The sequence below is a fragment of the Rhamphochromis sp. 'chilingali' genome (assembly GCF_963969265.1).
Source record: "Rhamphochromis sp. 'chilingali' genome assembly, chromosome: 12".
Taxonomy (NCBI): Eukaryota; Metazoa; Chordata; class Actinopteri; order Cichliformes; family Cichlidae; genus Rhamphochromis; species Rhamphochromis sp. 'chilingali'.
Genome location: NC_137939.1, coordinates 27010373 through 27030488, shown reverse-complemented (window position 1 = coordinate 27030488; position 20116 = coordinate 27010373). Strand labels below are relative to the sequence as shown.

Here is a 20116-nt window from a genome sequence, read left to right as displayed (position 1 = left end):
AAGGTATGTTTTGAAATATATTCTTTGCCCACATTTTTTGTTTAGCTTGTAAGTACGGAAGATAAGATGATCTGAGAAGTTGAATGTTTGTAATCAAGACGTACAACGTAAAATATATATATATATATATTTGTGTGTGTATGACATGACATGAGTCATTTGTGGTTTCGGGGCTGAACATTAAAGAAGAGTTTTTAGAAATATAATTTTATAAATGCTCATTATAAAGCATTATTACTGCCTACGTTCATATTTGACATGTATCTCAACATATGGGTAGCAGTGTCTTACAGTGTGCATTTATTTATAAAGATTGGATGATAGAAACATTTACACTTCATGCAATATCGTTTAAAGCATGGCTCTTGACAGCATCAAACTCTTTGGTGCCTTATAATGTGCATGCAGCACTGACACACATGAAGTCCCAGAGGAATTGTTGTTTCACGGGCTTCCCCTCCCTTCTTCTCCTCCTGTAGGTATCCCTGTCTAAGCCTGTACTGAGCAGATTGTTCTGAGAGGAAACGGATAACAAACAGGGGAAGTGAACATGGCTGGGACCTCTGGCTTCTTTTCCAATGGACCTGTGCCGTGGATGGACAACGCCACAGAGATGAACAACCTGTACCGAGACCTGGAGCTGGGGACAGTACTGACACTATTTTATTCTAAGAAGTCCCAGCGGCCAGAGAGAAGGACATTTCAAGTAAAGCTGGAGACCAGGACTATTATCTGGACTCGGGGCACGGATAAAATAGAGGGCGAGAGTGAGTATTCTGTCAGTGCAAACATGCTCATACAAATATCAGCGCTCCTGATGACTGGTAAATTTGTAAGGTATATGTGCCAGAACTGGTTGGTTGGCATACAGTCAGAAATATGATGGGTGCAGCGTTTTTTTTAAGATGCTTGAATGCCTCACAAAAGACTTGCACGATGGGCCGACATGATGGTATTGTGAACAGTTGGATAGTGTTGTCAGTTAGGATGTGATGTCACATCTAAAAGCCCCAAATAATTGAATTCATACAGCAAAGACGCAGTGAAATCTCCACTGATTCCACTGATCAATAAGAGACTGGTAGTGCAGTGATATTGTAGATGTGGGATTTTATTTTATTTTTTATACATTACAGCTAAAAGTGCTTTAAGCGTCAAGTAACTAGTCGCTATTGGTGTAAGATATTTTAGTTGATGTCTACATTGGAACCCAAGGCAACTGATTAACCTTTAAAGATGCCAAAACCTTTGTGTTGTGAAAAATGTAAGTTGTACTGCCAGGATTAAAAATTAAAGTTACTGAGCAAATACATGAGTAGTTTAAGAGGTTGGTTGGTTTTACAAGGTTTTTACACTAAAGACAGTTTGGAGAAACTGGGATCAGTACGGTAGAAGTAAAACTGAACCGGCTGCTTTTTAAGCGCATAAATCAATCTGATAGCTAAAGTTGTATGATAGAAAGAAAACATACAACCCCGCCTGTGTGTCGTAATATCAGTGTTTAAAGTGCTTCTTTACTGAACCACAGGTTGCTTAAATGTTCAGTTGTTTGGGATTATTTTCTTGCAATATAATATATTTATTTCTCTTGGAAAAAGCAGGTATGAATATCAGAGGAAGAAGAAATTAAATCACGTGTCAGGTACAAATAGTTGTAGGGTCGACGCAGAGAAGAAATACTGCTTCCTTGCGCTCTTTTGTTCCTTTTTAATAGGAATATTCTGTATAGTACCAGGAAGCTGGCATTCAGGTTAATCTTCAACAAAGCAGCGTGTCTAACTGAGGACGCACAGGCCTTTAGTGAGTCGTAATGTCATCTGTCTCTTGGGTAGCAGGATGCCTTGTGCACAGCTGCACTCTGCTCCGGATGCAACAAAAAGAGCACACACACACATACACAAAGGAGGGTAGGCTTAGTGGTGTTCTTTTCTTTTTTTGTTTTGATGGTTTTTTTTTGTTTTTGTTTTTTTTTTTGGTAAAATCAGTATCATCTTCTTAGTGAAGGGTTTCATACGCCCATGAGCTCATAGCTGCCATTTGATACTCCTGGAGAGGTGAAATTGGCCTGAGCTGCTCATTAATGTTCAGAAATAGAATACCAGGGTTTTTACTGGAAGTGTGTAATCGTTCAGGAACGATTTGGCCCCGTGTATTTACCCCCTATCAATGGCAATGAAAGAATGATGTCCATTAACTGTGGAAACGGCAGTCTCGTATGCTTCTAAATATAAAGTGCTGAGAAGTGGACCCATTTGTTCCATCCTCTCTTAAAGTGTATTTTGTGCATTTTTTTTCACCACTCCACGTGATTTGCCTTTCAGTTTTTGCCCCGTGTTTCCAATCAGATAATTGGCTGCACTCATTTGTGGCTCGCACACTTGTATATTACTCTACAGCACACTATGATGTATGTGCGGCTTGACATAGCAGGATGTGGTCTTGCAGAATGATTGTCAGTAGACAGACGTGCCTTCTGAGCGTGTCATAAATATGCAGCTTGGATACCTGGGCTTCACAGTCTGTCTTTTTAAGTGAAAAAGTTTGCTCCAGTTCTGTTAGTCACTACATGAGTGTACAGTTTGTTTTCAAAGAGACTGCTGCAACACGTCCTGCACAGCATCCTCAGTAAAACTCAGCAGTATCATGCGAATCATTTTCTAACCCCCTCGTTTAGTGTGTGACAGATACCAGGTGATATGTACATGAATCGAAATCATGTTTGAGTCATTAGGCACCATCAACTCATTTTAATATCAGAGAGCTACGGAGATGGAAAGTGAGTTCGCTGGCAAGCTTTGATGAACTCTGAGCCGCTTCTAGAGTTTTATGAATGAATACTTTTATACTCTCAACCATTTATTTGAGTTTTGTGTCCTGGTTTGAAAAAACCCCAAAACAACTTAGTTCTTGTAACCTCATAGTCATACCCTGTTATGTTTACAAGCTCTGGTTGAAGAAACTGAAATACAATTGGCAAAAAAAGGCATAAAAGCACATTATTTAACAAAAATGAAGCCAAAATGCAGAAGCAGTGTGTGAAAGACTAATGCTGCCAATCAGATGCACTTATTTGGAATAGAAGAGAGTACGTCTTTATTGTCATTGTACATGTACATCGAAACTGTGAAGGAAATATAAATAGACAATAGGACAACAGTAATAAATAACAAAGCAAGATGAAGTCACTCATTAAAAGGGCAAATTGCAAAGGACTTGGTCCGTATATATAGTCTGTATGTAAGTAGCCTGAAAGATGAGGTGCTACGTAGACAATGGCTCACATTAGTGGGGTGGTGGGCAGGTGTATGTATGGAAGACATGGTGGTGGTGGCCTTAGCTGTTTGTGAGTCTGAAATTGATCATCAGTGAGTGTGAGCATCTCTGCAAAAGCAGATGTTTCAGGAATTTACTGCTCTGGGGAATTCAGGTGTGTTAACACAGTGGCAAAGAGAAAAGACATCAGGGAAGTATATGAGGCCATTTCCAAAAAAATTAAAGTCCATCAGTCTTTAAGTGTGGATCTCCTAACAAATTCATTGCAGACCTTGCAATCCTCAGAAAACTGCAAAAAACCTAAAAGCAACATCTCGGACTGTACAGGCCTCAGTTAGCATTTTAAGTGTTAAAGTTTGTGACAGTAAAAAAAGAACAAGATGGAACAAGTATGGCTTGTTTGGAAGCCTCTTCTTAATAAAAAGAACATGACAGCACCGCTTAGGCAAAAATGCATGTGAGCAAATCACAAGACTTCCAAGGCAATGTTATTTGAACAGGTAAGACCAAACTGGAGATGTTTGGTAATAATGCAAAGCACCACCACTAGTGAAAACTAAACACAGCATGTCAGCACAAACACCCCATACCAGTTGTCAAGCATGGTGGTGGAGAGGTGATGGGTTGGGTTTGTTTTGCAGCCACAGGAGCTGGGCACCTTGCAGTCATTGAGTCAACCATGAACCATAAGTATTCTAGAGTGAAGCCATCTGTCTACAGCTAAAGCTAGGCTGAAACTGGGTCATGCAACAAAGCAGCAAATCTACAACAGAATAGTGGACAAGGCAAAGTCCAGACATCAGCCTGAGTGATATGCTGTGGTGGGACCTTAAGAGAGCTGTGCATAAATGAATGCCTGCAACGCTGTAAAGAAGCGTGGGACGAAATACCTCCACAACAATATGAGAAACTCATGAAGGCATACAGAAAATAATTACTACAAGCTATTGCTGCTATAGGCAGCTCTATATGCATTTGAATCATGTGATGTAGTTAATTTCACAGTTTCTTACTGAATTGTGGTTTATTTATTTTGTTATTCATCTGAAGTTCTATTTACCTAATTGTAAGACCTGGTAAAGACTAAATAGTAATTTATTATGTCCTGATATGAAAAATCTTTAATGTCCTTCCTTTTTGCCGTGGCGTTGGGCAACATTAAATTGCTCATCTTCAAACACAGCGTCACAGGCTAGCTGCACTGTTTAGCAGGTTATATTTAATAACATACTGTAGAAATGTTTCTGTCATCCAGTTTATCTCTGGTTGAAGAAAACCACTGTGGGTAAATTTGTTGCATCTTGATAAGCCTGGTGTGGTGTTCATTAGAAGTTCTACATCCTTTCCACTTTTGCTCAGTTGAATGTTGAGAAAATCTTCTCTAAATCTGTAAGTGTATAGTTGGACATTAAGTTTTTATGTATATTATGGACAATAATGAACAGTTTATTGCAAACATTACAGAAAAGCCCCCCCAGATTTTTGGTTTAGAATATGTAAATGTGTGTGTGTCTCTATATATATCTATCTCACATCACAGCTCAGACACTGATAAAATTAAATATAAACATTACATATTTTATTAAACACTTCTCACATGTAGTGTGAACCACGCAAGGATAAATGGTCAGCAGTAAGCATGAAATTCAACTCGTGGGCAAAGTCTTGTAGAAATGCAAGCTGCAGTGTAATATTAATTCCAGGACAAATGCATATAAACTTGCTAAGTAATGACTGACACATCGTGAGTTTGAATATGAGACTTTTTTCCCCTTTATAAACACTACATAATGATGCCGTGCTGCAACTGCTCCTAGGTTTGGGATAAAATCGATGCTGCAGTATACCACATCCGCTTCCTCCTATGGTGTTATCAATACACTAGCAACAGAATCAATTTTTTTTATTTAACCCTGTGAGGCCTCAGTCAGTACTCTGACCCCTAAGCCTATATTATCAGAGTATGTGATTTTATTTTTTATTGTTTCATTCTTTTTAACCTTTAAAAACTGACAAGCGTCTGTCCTTTAGTTTTTCTCCAAAGCTTACAGCAACGCTAAAATGGCTATGCGAATTAAACTTCTTGCGCATCCTGCCAATCTAAATGGATTCCTTAGCTAGAGCCACAATTTCTTGACTCTTCATGTTGACATTGAGCAAATAAAAGAGGTTAAAATGAATGTTGTTAACCGGCTTGCGTTGAGGAAGAAGCAGCTCGGAAAGCGACGATGGCAGACTGCAAGAGAATCGGAGAGCTAACTGAGTGAATTTACAGACTATTCAAAAGTTGAAAAATTGTGATAATACTCACTGACAATACAGTGCACTGAATACATGGATAACTCGAGTTTTTTGGTCTTTTAGGGATATTTTTCACAGATATTTGTTTTGCACTCTACTGGATATCACTGAACTGTTGCATTGTAATGACACGAGTTACTTTCTACATCTACTGTTGCATTGATCTGCTCAGTCACAGAGGGGCAGTTCACATAAATGCAGAAACGGTCAAATTCATGGCATTTGAATAAGAGCTGTAATTCTAGATGAGCACAAGAAAAGAAGCCACATCTATTTTGATAGTAATTTATGTCTTTTAACAAAAATTCCTCAAATATGTTTATAGATTTTTCTACTGTAAACATTGTTGTTTGCTTAATATGACTGCTAACTCAATATCTTTGGGCTGTGGACTCTGATCGTGACAAAATTAGATATTGAAATTTGGACTCTGGGGAAACTAGGATGGGTATTTTCCACTGCTGCCCTGAGATTTTACACTGTCATTGGGGCAATAATTGGCAGATTCATCTACAATGAAAGGATTCATTGACAACCTTTTAATTTGAATGGTGCAGGAATGTGAGGCGTGTTCAGGTGTAGACAGGATTTAGAACTGTGTTGTCGTCGTTGTTGTTATGATACGTCGGTGAGCAGTTTTGACAATAATTCAAACCACATACTGTTTTAACACGCACCACGACATTGGAGGAGTTCCTTTTCAGCAGCAGTACCAATAAATGTTCTCACCTGTAGCCTGGAAATCCTTTTTTGAGAATGAAGAAGTCTTTGGGTTGTTTATGTTAAGTTACATAACCAGCGGGTGGAATTAACTTGCACACACGTGTGAAAACTGTCGTCCTTCTGATGTGCTTTTTCCATACCTCCCGCAAAGGACGTGCATACACTGTAACACCTCAGACGTGATGTCATTTCTAACTGACCCACCTTTTTTTGTGTGTGTTTGTGTTACTCGTTTGGATCTGGCCGTAGTTTATATGTAAGAACATTTTCAACAAAATACTGAGACATTAGCCCTCAGGCAGCAACGCTGTTACTTAATCAGAAACTGCTTTCAGATTGATTGTCTGTATGAAAACGTAAAGAGCAGGCTGTTGCTGGAAAACAAGCAGAACTCAACAGCAGACTCGTTCCATTTAGAGATTGTTGGAAAGGGGAACTGAACCCTTTTAGCGGCTTGTCAGATGTTTGTCAGAGGAAAAGTCTTCTGCTGAAGTTGATCCCATATGCTGTCAGTGAAGCTCACATGGATCAGCTGATGTGGAAGTGTGCAGTGAAACATTGTCACAACATAGGCCGCATAGTCACTTGGAAATGTTCAGGGGTTTTTTTCTTGCTTTAGAATGGATGGTGCATATAAACACGATTGATCTGCTTAATAGTTAAAAAGATGAATCTGGGGCTTACCTCACAGATTTATTTCTGGCTATTTAAGGTTAAAAATATAAAATATGCAGTCCAGGTAATTTGTGGATGTGCCCCATATGCAAGAAAGATCCTACAGTGTCAAGTTCATATTGCATACCCATATGTTTTTATTTATTCTATAGTCATCTTTATATTTTCTCACTTAGAATATTTAGCAAAATAATTGCTCAATGGTCCTTTGCTGACATTGTGAACATGATTATCAGTCAAAACTCTTAAGTCTGCGTGGCCGAGTGTGACGTTTTCAGTTGCCATGAAATTCTAAGCGAATTGTGAACGTATTGACTTTTGACACCACCGTGGTTCAGTTGTAAACACTGCAAGAAGGTGTGCAATTTGAACCCATGCAGAGTTGAAAAATATGGGCTACCTGGGAAAAGGACACTGTCACAGAAGCGATTCTTAATCTCAAGATTTTGAGTCGCTGGTTGAATGCAGTTCAGTAATAATCATGCTTATGTCTTTACCCATCCAATCCAATATTTTAGGCTTTATAGCAACACTAAAGCTGACAGTTAGTTTTGATTTGTTTTATTTGTGATATTCTTTCTTTTAATTTTCTTAGTAAATGTATGTGAAATGTCAGAAAGTTGGGCCTTCTTCCTATATTTTATTTTTGGTTCGCAGTATTTTCAGTTGTATAAAAATGGAAAAGAAGAACATCCTGACATTGTGTGTGAAACAGTAGAAGTTTGACATTTTAGATGAAAAACAGAAATGTTCTTTTTGATCGTTTGCTTTTTCACAATATCATAACATTGGCTTATTTAAAGTAAAACAACAACAACAACAAACAAAAAGGAAATTGGGGGAAGGGGATAAACTTTACATTGGCCAAAGTTTAAACATCAGGCTGTCATATTTTTACTGACAATACTTTTGCTTGGGTATGAAAAATGTTGGAAGACAGGGCACAGCACAGAAGGAAGTGTGGTAGTGTTTTGCAGGATACCTCCTCTCATCTCTTTTGGTAAGGTTACACCTCTGGCTATCTCTTTCTTTCCTGCATCTGTCTGAGGCAAGCTCCAAATATTTTGACACAAATGACTAAAAGTGTTGTCTAACAGATCAGCCTGTCAGAAGTGCTTCAGTCTAAACGGAAGTCTGCTGGCCCGTGTGGCGGGTTAAGTAAACGGAGATATGATATATGATTAGAGCACAGTTTGGTGAAATTCTGTGAGAAGACATTTTTATGCTTGAGAAAAGAACATGCACATGCTCACCTATACGCAAGCACAGATGTGGTGTGTAGGCGACAAAGGCACAGGATGTGTGGTTCAGGGGCAGGAAGAGGAGCAGGAGCTGAAAGAAGTGCGTGTGTGTGTGTGTGTGTGTGTGTGTGTGTGTGTGCTTAGTAAGAGAGTCCCTGCTGTAGGTCTTGAACTGCAGTTAATGTAACACTGATAGGAACCCGCTGTGCTACTTTGCAGCCCACACACTTGTAAAGTTTCTCAATGATTGTTTATGGAGTTGAGATAAAATTATATCTGGTCTTTTTTTTTTTTTTTTCCTCATTTGTCATGTCTACAGATAAACCGTGAAGCCGTTGTGTGAAAACGTTAGCATGATCATAGTTCCGATCATATATTGTTTAAATGTTTAAACACGCACACTTAACAGCCTGCACTTACGAGCACAGGTAGGTACATACTGTGATATATTTGTCATGTATATTTATATTTGAAATCTCAATCATTTAGACCTGACCAGTAGCTTCTAAAAAAAACAACCCAAACAACAACAAAAAAACTGCCCTCTCCCCATTGCTTACTAATTGGTGGTTTTTGATCTATACTTAAATGTGGTTTGGGTCACCGCCTCAGCTTCATTGTTTTATGTGGTCAGAGGGGCTGCAGGTACTTGCACAATGTTTTTATTTTTTGTATGTTAGACTGTTAGGGTTAGTACTGAAGTGTTTCATGTTTCCTACATGAAATGGAATTAGAAAACAAGGAGAGCTTGGAGCTAAGTCTGCAGTTTTGTGCCAGATACTGTTATTTTGATTATTAACATATCATTGCATATAAGTTTTGCGCACCATATTCACACCAGAATATTACCGTGTCATGTGTTGGGAACCTGCAGCTTTGTGTTTTGCTAACTATTACATATCTGTCTGTATCTACAGTTGATATTCGAGAAATCAAGGAGATCCGTTCTGGACAGAAATCTCGGGACTTTGATCGCTATGTGGAGGACTCTGCAGCACGGCTCGATCAGGCCCACTGCTTTGTTATTCTGTACGGCACAGAGTTTCGCCTTAAATCACTCAGCCTGGCAGGTATGCTCAGAGAAGGACTGCTTACACATTGACAAGAAGTAGCCTGTTACCATTGTACCTCAATAAGATCATTAGTACCATTGATAAATCAAATCTTCACATTTTGTTTGTTGCTAGGCTTCTTGTATTTTTAGCCTGTGACAGAATTGAGTTATTTAGGTCAGCTGTTTTTGCTACAGCAACATCTGATGAAGAGATGACCATGTGGGTGCAAGGGTTAACCTCGCTTGTGACTGACACATTGAAGTCTCCAACACCTCTTCAGATCGAGCGGTAAATCTGAACTCAAAGTTTGTGTAAATAGACGGCATTATCTGTTTTCTGTATGCAAGAAATCGCTTAAGTCTTTCTTTCTTTTCCTTAATTTTAAGGTGGTTACGTAAGCAGTTCTACGCAGTCGATCGCAACAGAGAAGACAGGTAACTAAACTCGGTCAAAGGATATCAGCTGCAGAGTTAATCAGATCGCCCTCACAAGAAATGGATGTTATAAGATGTAACTCAATTGTTTGCTACACCAGTTGTGTGCCCTTTCATCTAAGAGCACATAGACTTGCTGCAACTGGCTGGTAGGTGTCTTTGAGAGAGCTCAGTTGAGGTGTAGTAAGGGAACTAACCCCTCAGCCGCACACCAACAACTCTTCCTGCAGCAGGAAACAGACTGCAGAGAATGGAGAGGAGATGTACAGAGATGTTTGTCTGTTACATCCCTGACAGGCCTTTGTTACTGTGTGTGCGCCGTGTATTGTCGTTTCTGGCCAAAATTCCAAGCTGTGTAGCAGAAGTGAAGCCCAAACCACTCAACAGAACATGCAGGGTGTCTGTTTACAAGGTTTCAGCCCATCTGTAAACTCAAAATGGCATTTCTGCCTCACAATAGTATCTACAAGTAGAAGTGTTTGCACATGTTGCACATGCTTATCCGTGTTTGTTTTATTTTTCAACAAAACGTGTTTAGGATATCCTGTAAGGATCTGAAGAGCATGCTGAGCCAGGTCAACTACAGGGTGCCCAACATGAGGTTCCTCCGAGAGAAACTTCCGGTAACCTCTTGCTGCTTACTTTTCTTATCACAAACCTCCTTCCCACTCCATCTCCCCGCCAACTTCCCTTTCACGATGATGTTGTTTGAGGCTAAAGATTTATGATTTGCCGTTAACAGTCATTTCAGTTTTCTTTCTGATTCTCTGCTTCTTTTATAGGACTCGGAGATGAGGAATGGAGACGTGTCCTTCAGCCAGTTTGCGCAGCTTTATCGTAGTCTCATGTTTGATGCCCAGAAAAACGTAAGTGCAGTCTTTTTATGTATCCACAGATAGTCCCTGTGCTTTCATCCCCCTAGCACCCCATCTGATGCTCTGCCAAGGCTCACTTCATCTCCCATCTGTCCGTCCTCAAATGGCTTCAAGATCAATATGCACCAGCTAAAAACCCACCAAACCTCTCTGGTGGAAGCCATTAGGACACACAAACACACACACACACACACACACAGATAAGAAGGCAGGCAAGCAGGGGTCAGATAAAATGGATAACCTCAGTGCCCTCCCCCACCTCACAGGATGTCTAACACTGAAAGTGCAGCGCTTTGATTAATTACTTTAAATGTTTTTTGTCTCTTTACTATCTTTTAGATGGAAATCCCATTTCTTCAAAGGTAGGCATACAAAACGCACACACATACAGTGATGTTTTCTCTTGCATCACGGTTGTTTGCTGAAATTAACCAGTACTTTTTCTATCAGGTTCATTGATAGACCAGAACAGAGGATTTCCCTGGAGGACTTCAAGAGCTTCCTCTTGGAGTCTCAAAAGGTATTCTCTCGGTTGTTGGACATTTACATACTTTATTGCCGATTTGTTTTCTTTCCATGCTCTAATGCATGTTTGTGTTTGCTGTTGCAGGAGATGTGGGCCACAGATAACAACAAAGTGCAAGAGTTTATGTTCGGCTACCTGAAAGACCCCCTGAGGGAAGTGGAGCAGCCTTATTTCCAGCAAGACGAGGTATGCGCACCTCGATGCCTCACTCTTTCTTTTCCCCCCTTTTCTCACTTGTGTTCTTGTGTTTTTTTTCTGGGTCTTCGCTCACTAACGGAAAAATGTACCATGTTTTCATAGGTTATGTTTTCCGATTTCCCCCCTGTGTTGTTAGTGTGGGAGGGAGATGCTCAGAAATTAACATGACTGGCCATGATCTTGGCCCTGAAGCACCTCCTCCTACACAGATATAAAAGGTTATTGAGTATAGTGCGGCATGACAGTTCTGCAGAAAGCGAAGGATGATTTTTGTGGTCACCGTAAATCATGAATAAAAGAGGAAAGTGGGACAAGCGAGCCTGCAGGAGGTGATGCTGTGTCTTCGTGCCAGAGGATGTTAGGTCACTGGTGCCCAGGCCTTGATTATGTGCAAAGAAAAGCCCATGAATAGTTAAAAAAAATAGATACTTTATTTTAAATATTATCACTACATGGAAATTATTATAGTTGAAGTTTAATGGGAATCTGATATGTACAAATCCTACTCTAATGTGATGTTTTTGTTTGCTGATTATGGAATCCAATGTCATTATGTGTTTAATAAATCTAAGAATCTGGATTAAGCAATTATGACAATAATTATGACATTTTGAACCCCACATGTTCCCCAGATGTTCCATCTCAGTTTTTCTTAGTTTTTGTAATTTATTCATGTTGGCAGTTGTGCATGGTCAGTGATTTAACAGTGTTTTTTTTTTTTTTTTAGAAGCATTCATATTATTTTGACATGAAACATTTATCTTAGTACTTTATCTTGTACTTTTCCTACTTGTTAGCATGTGTACAAGTTGACTGCCCTGTGGTTTAGAGCAGCGGTCCCCAACCCCCGGGCCTCGGACCGGTACCGGTCCGTGAGTCGTTTGGTACCGGGCCGCGAGAGTAGAGGCTCAGGTGTGAAATGTATAGTTTTCAGGGTTTTTTGTTATCGTTTTTATCGTTAACTCGGTTTTCCTGGGTCTTTTCACGTGTGTTATGAATAAATCTTCTTTGTTTTCGGTACCGGTACTACTTTTATTTTGTTGTATTTATCCGCGACACCTTAAAGGCCGGTCCGTGAAAATATTGTCGGGCATAAACCGGTCCGTGGCGCAAAAAAGGTTGGAGACCGTTGGTTTAGAGCATTTGTGTTGTTTAAGCATTAGGAAATGTGCCAGAAAAATTTATATTTGCAAGGTGTACCTGCTTACAGGATAGATGGGATCGTGCAGTGAAATGTTTAGGTTTTGTATTTGTTTTGTTTTTTTACTTTATATCTTGGAATTTAGAATTATATTGAAACCAAGATAGACCTTTTCACCAGTAACATAAAAATAACAATAATTTTGGTGGAAACACAAACTCAACAGTTCTCACAGTCCAAAGGCTGGATCAGAACTTGGCAGTTCGCCTCTCCTTGGGGGCTCTAGTGCATGCCTGTGCATACAAACAGGTGTTGAGCCACTTCTTAAATGCCTTAAGCAACGGTGCCCTGATTCCTGAGTATTTAGGTCAGATGTTTTTAAGAATCTGATCATTATCATTTCAGTGCCACGTCGGTATATTGCTAGGGTCTGCAATTCTTCCCACTTTTCACTGCTCCTCATTCTCTCTTGTGTAGTTCCTCACATACCTGTTCTCCAAAGAGAACACCATCTGGGATTCCTCCCTGGACCAAGTGTGTCCTGAGAATATGAACAACCCCCTGTCTCACTACTGGATCTCCTCTTCGCACAACACGTAAGCATGAAGGGCATTTATGCATGTGTCTGGTTTGCCTGCTTTAATTGGGCCCTGGGAATGCTGGAGTTCTTGAAACCTCTGCCCAAAAAGAGGTCTTTTGAACTGGCTTCACACATCAGATAAAAGTGTATTATTTAACAATCTCTTTCCCGAATGAGATCAGGCGTTTATTTTGCAGGAAAATGTATTTTTCCTCCCATTGAAAAGTGTGTGAAAGTCGGCGCAAGTAATTCTGTACTAAATGTGAAACAATGCTCATTGGAGCAACGGAATGAAAGTTTCCCATGTTGCTTTGATTAGGCTTGAATTGACTGACTGAATGAGTAAGAAGTATTTATCCGGTCAACAGAGGAGAACGAGCCCTTTTGATATGACTGTATTGATTTATTTATGTAATCACCATAAAAAGTGTGTTCGTGTGTTAAGACACTCCCTGACATGTTAATCCTGTGTGGCTGTGTGTTTTGTGTACGTACTTGACAATGTGTGCTTATTTTTAGCTACCTGACAGGAGACCAGTTTTCCAGTGAATCGTCCTTGGAGGCATACGCACGCTGTCTGAGGATGGGCTGTCGCTGTATTGAATGTAGGAACACACACACACACACACACACACACACACACACACACACACACACACACACACACACTGGAAGGTGTACGGTTTACCCACGAGTAGTAAATCACCACTGCTTGACTTTTAACCAACTAATTAACTTTTACCCACTTTCTTATCCTTCACAGCTCGACTTTTAAGCCCAGCTAATACACCCTTAACCAGGTCCTCACATGCAAATACTTATGCAACCGTTCCCGATATTGCTTTTCAGCAAACCCTTGTCAGGCAGGTTTCTATAAATAAGACTTGTTTGTTGTAGATCTTGTTTGCCTTGAAACATACAGATCCTGCAATTGTCTCGTCACTCACACACATCTGTTGATTTTCTTTATCCTTAAAGGATAAAAGATAAAATGATGTTACATGCATGTGTCTATGTTTTTTTTTTTTTTTCTTCAGTGGACTGCTGGGATGGCCCTGAGGGAATGCCAGTCATCTACCATGGGCACACCCTTACAACCAAAATCAAGTTTTCTGATGTCTTGACCACCATCAAAGAGCACGCCTTTGTCACATCTGAGTGAGTGTGCATGACAACGCGCTATTCTTGTTTTGTTTTGTTTTCTTCTCTTTTTATGACTGTCAGTGGGGATGTGGTGATTAACAAGCTAAGAGATGGTGAAGATAAAGAGATGACGGGCACACACTAATGTAGAAACACTGTAGGCAGGCCACAGTGACATCACTGTGAGAAAATAAAAGTCACATCAGAACAAAGTTAAACAAGGGGTTTCCTTGGATTTGCCACTCCTCTGAGGTTGAATCGGTGGTCCCTTTTACAGATATCCCATCATCCTGTCCATAGAGGACCACTGTAGTATTGTGCAGCAGAGGAATATGGCCACTCACTTTAAGAAGGTGTTTGGAGACATGCTTCTAACCAAGGCAGTGGATATCGCAGCAGATGGGCTGCCCTCACCCAATCAGCTCAAGAGGAAGATCCTCATCAAGGTCAGAGCCTCTTGGAGTCATGAGAAATCTTTTGATTTTTGGGGGGTGGGGATTAGTAACCTTACTCTGTCTGTCCTTCTCCTCTTATCTGATGCAGCATAAGAAGCTCGCAGAAGGCAGTGCCTATGAGGAGGTGTCCACCACCACTCCCTACTCAGAGAATGATATCAGCAACTCCATTAAAAATGGCATCCTGTACCTGGAAGATCCCATTAACCATGTAAGCATGTTCAGTGTATAAATAGTTTCTGAATCCTGCACGAGAAAGAATTTTTGGGCAGAAATGGTCAGAAAAGAAAAACTAGCTTCTGTATCACATATGCTTTATGTGGTGTTTATCAGTAAAAACATGAAAAATCAAGTTAAGACAAATTATGTTGCAGTCTTCCTTTATCATCTCTTACACTTACAATTATAACTCAGACATGCTTTATCAGCATTTTTTCCTTGGGATATCAAGTTCTTATTCTGTATCATCTTGTGCCACTTTGCACTGTAACACATGGATCTTGTAAATATTTGATCCAGCTATTTGAACTAACAATCTGTCTCATTTCTCTCCCTTCATCCCAGGAGTGGTACCCTCATTTTTTTGTTCTGACCAGCAGTAAGATCTACTACTCAGAAGAGACCTCCAGTAACCCGGGAAACGATGATGAGGAGGAGCACAGAGAGGTTAGTAGGTCTGACCTGCTGCTGAAGTACAGAAATTATTTTTGAGCGTGAACATTTGTTCGCATTGTTCGGAATTTGATGCAATTTTAATATTTAGAGGTCTGTGGGAGGCTCTTATTTAGAGATAAAGTATGTAGATACACATAAAGTGAACACATCTTGAATCTTCCCAGGTGTCCTATGGTATGGATCAACATGTGACAGAGAAATGGTTTCATGGAAAGCTTGGTGCTGGGCGGGATGGACGGCAGATAGCCGAGAGGCTGCTGTCTGAGTACTGCCTGGAGACTGGAGCTCCTGATGGCTCCTTCCTAGTTCGGGAGAGCGAGACTTTTGTCGGAGACTACACCTTGTCTTTCTGGTAAGTACACATATTTTGTATTTAAAAAAACATCTATTGGATTTCAGGGTGGAAACGGTAATTTAGGGGAAATCACTTTTAAGTATAGGAAACTTTAACTTGTATGTAGAAAACTAGCACGTGCCACTAAAATATAACCAAATTTAAGTGTCGCACTGGCAGATCAGTCACAGTGTGGCGTGTGATCTGTCTGATATTATGAGCTCTTTGTGAAAGGAGGGCAGGACAGATCAGTCTCTGTTATTTACCTGCAAGCTATGGGAACAATGTAGAGATGGTATCACAAGGCAGTTTGTTAAAGATGAACAAGAGTTCACGTGTTCTTAACTTGTTTATCAAACTGGAAGAAAAACTGACCTTTCATTGTATCTCTCTCTCTCTCTCTCTCTCTCTCTCTCTCTCTCTCTCTCTCTCTCTCTCTCTCTCTCTCTCTCTCTCTCTCTCTCTCTCTCTCTCCATGCCTCCCATCTCTGCAACAGGCGCTCGGGGCGGGTGCAGCACTGTCGCATCCACTCTCGTCAGGAGGCAGGCAGCCCAAAGTTCTACCTGACTGACAACCTGGTATTTGACACGCTCTTTGCTCTGATTACCCACTACCAGCAGGTGGCGCTGCGCTGTAACGAATTTGAGATGAAGCTGACTGAGCCGGTACCTCAGACCAATGCTCACGAGAGCAAAGAGTGAGTACACATATGCATTTTCAAAGATTACTGAGAAAGTGCTGAATTTATTACGTGATGTGCATCATATTTTTGTTTTTGTTTGTCGCAGGTGGTACCACGCCAACCTCTCCAGGAGCCATGCAGAGAACATGTTGATGAGGGTTCCTCGCGATGGGGCTTTTCTAGTCAGGAAAAGGGCAGAGCCCAACTCCTTTGCCATTTCATTCAGGTAACTTAGTTGCCAGTTTAAATCTTAGATGATCAGCATATTGAGTGTACATGCACATAAATGCCTTGTATCATTGTTATTTAGCAGAGTTCTCTCTTTGGGTTTCTTCACAGAGCCGAGGGTAAAATAAAGCACTGTCGTGTGCAGCAGGAGGGTCAGACCGTGGTGCTGGGCACCTCAGAGTTTGACAGCCTTGTAGATCTTATTAGCTACTATGAGAAGCACCCTTTGTACCGTAAAATGAAACTACGCTATCCCATCAACGAGGACACACTGGAGAAGATAGGCACTGCTGTAAGTACCACATTATACAGTCTACAAAGGAAACGTCTGGCCAGTGAAAAATGCTGTATTGTTTCATGGCATTATGCTAGTTTCATTCTGTGGTGAAATCACCACCAGCCTAGCAAAAAGAAAAACAAACTCATAATGTATTGCCCAATAGGAGCCAGACTACGGGTCACTGTATGAGGGAAGGAATCCAGGCTTTTATGTGGAGGCTAATCAAATGCCAACATTTAAGGTAAGAGTGCAGGATGGAGAAATCGACAGTTAGCTGAGATCTGCAACATCAACACTTGGACATGTAAACATGACGTAACCTTGTGTGCTGTCTTTCAGTGCACGGTGCGAGCCATGTATGAGTATAAAGCCCAGAGAGACGATGAGCTTTCCTTCACTAAGAATGCTATCATCTCTAATGTGGAAAAACAGGAAGGGGGATGGTAAGTGAGTGGCATCAAATCCATTCAGGAAGTAGCTCTTAATTATTAATTTAGACTGCAAATACGTGCTTAGCATTAGAGAACTACGGTAAATTAGTGAATGACACATTTAAAATTCTCTTAGCTGTCCTGGGATCATTTTCTAAATATGAAAGGCTTCTAAATATTTACAAACCACATCCCTTGTCTCTTTACCCCTCCCGCCTCTTCTTCTTTCAGGTGGAAGGGTGACTGTGGAGGAAAGAAGCAGATGTGGTTTCCGGCAAACTACGTGGAGGAGATCAGTCCGTCAGCAGCCGAGCCTGATAGAACTGTGAGGATCAAACCCTTAAAACGAGATGCTTACTCAAGCACATTTTTTTGTATTTATTTAAAGAGAAATGAGTACACCTGCTCCCACCACAGTGAGGTCATTCATGTCTTCATTTACAAAGATACATATGTGCTCTGTTTTCTGTCAACAGGAGATGACAGAAAACAGTCCTCTTGGAGATATGCTGAGAGGAAGTCTTGATGTGTCTGCCTGTCAGATTAGTAAGTAGCACCTTCGCTTCCTGTAGCAAGTCACCTTGAGAGCAGTAAACCCCTACTAACTGCTTTTAAAAATAAATTTAATTGTAGGACACAGTCATCACTAGGGCTGGGCAAAATGATTATTTTCCTAATCGATGAATCTACCGATTAATTTTTCAATCCGATTCTGTTTTGATTTGATTTGATTTGATTATCGATTATTTCCGCATTATTTGACTTGTATAGCAATTTCACATTTACTAATTTATGTATCTCAATGAAAACACAAATTTCTTCATTTCAACACCTTTTAATAAAAAAATTGCAAAATAAAATTGTAGTAGTACAATCTTATATTAGAGATAGCATTTAACAAGAAATGAAATGTGCAAAGTGCATAGCCGTCGTGCTTCCTTTTCTGTTAAAATATCCCCATACTGTAGAACTGCGTGTTCGGGTGGAATGATTTAAGTCGACTGCGGCTGCCTCACTCGTGTTGCCGCTACTCACTGCCGCCATGTCTGTTTTGAAAGTGACGACGCGTCGGCGTAATCGATTACGTCGACACGTCGCCCCGGCCCTAGTCATCACTCTCTTTATTGTTATTTTTCTCCATTATCAGCCTCTTAGTTTAATAAGTCTTCTCTGTTTTTATTATTACTGTTGCTTTTCTCTCCGATTTGCATTTGATATGTTATTGACATCCTGCAGCCTTGTCAGTACACCCCTATTAGGTCTGGCACATGCTGCCTTGCATTGTTAACCTGAGTCCGTTTGTCCATCTGGGTGGCTCGTTGGCACCATCTAGTGGTAGTATGAAAGATGAGCTAAAAATGCTCAGAAAGTAATTGCATTCATTTACAAAAACATGAATGTTTTAATTAAAAAAAAACCCAACTATATTCTAAAAGGGATTATTTGGTTTTATATAATCCTTTCATTCTTTAAAAATAACTCCTTGCTGAATGTTATCACTTATTGTCTAATACTGGATGATACAGATGGTTTACAATAATTGCTATGGATTTGTCATCTTGGGCTCTTCTCAGGTGGTTCTTCTCCACCATGTTTTCTTCCTTTGCTTATGGTCTGTTAGTCTAGTATGTCCATGATTTCAGCACCAGCCTCATTTATTTACTTTTTTAAAACCGTCATTACTTCCATTTATTGGTTCCCTTTTTCTAACTTTTTTCTTTTTTTTTCTCTTCAGATGTTCGTACCGAAGGGAAAGGCAGCAGGCCTTATGTTTTCACCCTGACACAGAATACCCCTGTGCGGATAGGCATACCGCTCGACATCGCTGCAAACACGCAAGAAGAGCTCAAGGAATGGGTGTTCAAGATCCGTGAGGTCACCTTGACCTCAGAGGCCAAGGTAAATATACAGAAATAATATGCTTCACATGAAATGCACTCACACTTTGGGTTTAAGCTGAGCAGTGATGTGCCTCACTGTTGGTACTACTATATTTATACTTGTGCCATGTCTGTGGCCAGATAGAAGAGGGGAAGATGATGGAAAGGAGGAAGAAGATTGCACTGGAATTATCTGACCTTGTCATCTACTGTAGGCCTGTGCCATTTGATGAAGAAAGTAAGAACTATGTGCACTCACTCACCTGCACACATAATAAAAAGAAAAACACCAAATGCAGATGGGGTCACATTTCTCTTTTGTCGTCGCTTTTTTTCTTTTTAGAGATTGGCACAGAGCGAGCCTGTTTCCGGGACATGTCATCCTTCCCTGAAACCAAGGCAGAGAAATACGTCAACAAAATCAAGGGGAAGAAGTTCCTGCAGTACAATCGGCTGCAGCTGTCCAGGATCTACCCCAGAGGCCAGAGATTAGACTCTTCTAACTATGACCCGCTCCCCATGTGGCTCTGCGGATCTCAGCTGGTAGCACTTAACTTCCAGACAGGAGGTATCTTCTCTTCCCTTCTGAGAGCAAAGCTGGAAGACAGACAGTACATTTCATTTGTTTACGTGTTTTTTACATTTTTTTCCTTCTATTCCTTCCTCTTTCCCTCCCTGCAGACAAGCCCATGCAGATGAACCAGGCCCTGTTCATGCTGAACGGAAGAAGTGGCTACGTCCTTCAGCCGCCCATCATGAGGGACGACAACTTTGATCCCTTTGACAGACAAACACTACGGGGTGTGGAGCAAGTCAGTCTAGAGATTGAGGTACAGTAGACTGAGGACTGGATTTTTCTGCTTTCGGGTGTGATGCAGTTGTGCAGAAACGAGTCTGCCCTTCATCTCTTTGGGATAAATGAAGCGGGTGGTGGTTATGGAGACAGACAAGGTGAAACTGACAGGTGGTGTTTTGTTAACAGTGT

General features: G+C 40.6%; 1 protein-coding gene across 1 annotated transcript in view; it reads left to right on the top strand.

Moving 5' to 3' along the window:
- The window catches only part of plcg1 (phospholipase C, gamma 1), a 30983-nt gene that overhangs the window by 833 nt on the left and 10034 nt on the right, over positions 1-20116 (top strand). The window contains exons 2-28 of the mRNA XM_080899848.1: positions 480-767; positions 9131-9283; positions 9463-9556; positions 9655-9702; positions 10241-10325; positions 10485-10568; positions 10917-10939; positions 11028-11097; positions 11188-11289; positions 12920-13038; positions 13542-13627; positions 14060-14180; positions 14443-14611; positions 14709-14831; positions 15185-15286; positions 15460-15647; positions 16127-16327; positions 16419-16538; positions 16652-16832; positions 16984-17061; positions 17160-17263; positions 17483-17576; positions 17728-17797; positions 18987-19150; positions 19273-19369; positions 19475-19699; positions 19813-19961. Coding sequence (XP_080755974.1) covers positions 551-767; positions 9131-9283; positions 9463-9556; positions 9655-9702; positions 10241-10325; positions 10485-10568; positions 10917-10939; positions 11028-11097; positions 11188-11289; positions 12920-13038; positions 13542-13627; positions 14060-14180; positions 14443-14611; positions 14709-14831; positions 15185-15286; positions 15460-15647; positions 16127-16327; positions 16419-16538; positions 16652-16832; positions 16984-17061; positions 17160-17263; positions 17483-17576; positions 17728-17797; positions 18987-19150; positions 19273-19369; positions 19475-19699; positions 19813-19961 — 3267 coding nt within the window. The 5' untranslated portion in view covers positions 480-550. The remainder of the gene's footprint in view (positions 1-479; positions 768-9130; positions 9284-9462; positions 9557-9654; positions 9703-10240; positions 10326-10484; positions 10569-10916; positions 10940-11027; positions 11098-11187; positions 11290-12919; positions 13039-13541; positions 13628-14059; positions 14181-14442; positions 14612-14708; positions 14832-15184; positions 15287-15459; positions 15648-16126; positions 16328-16418; positions 16539-16651; positions 16833-16983; positions 17062-17159; positions 17264-17482; positions 17577-17727; positions 17798-18986; positions 19151-19272; positions 19370-19474; positions 19700-19812; positions 19962-20116) is intronic.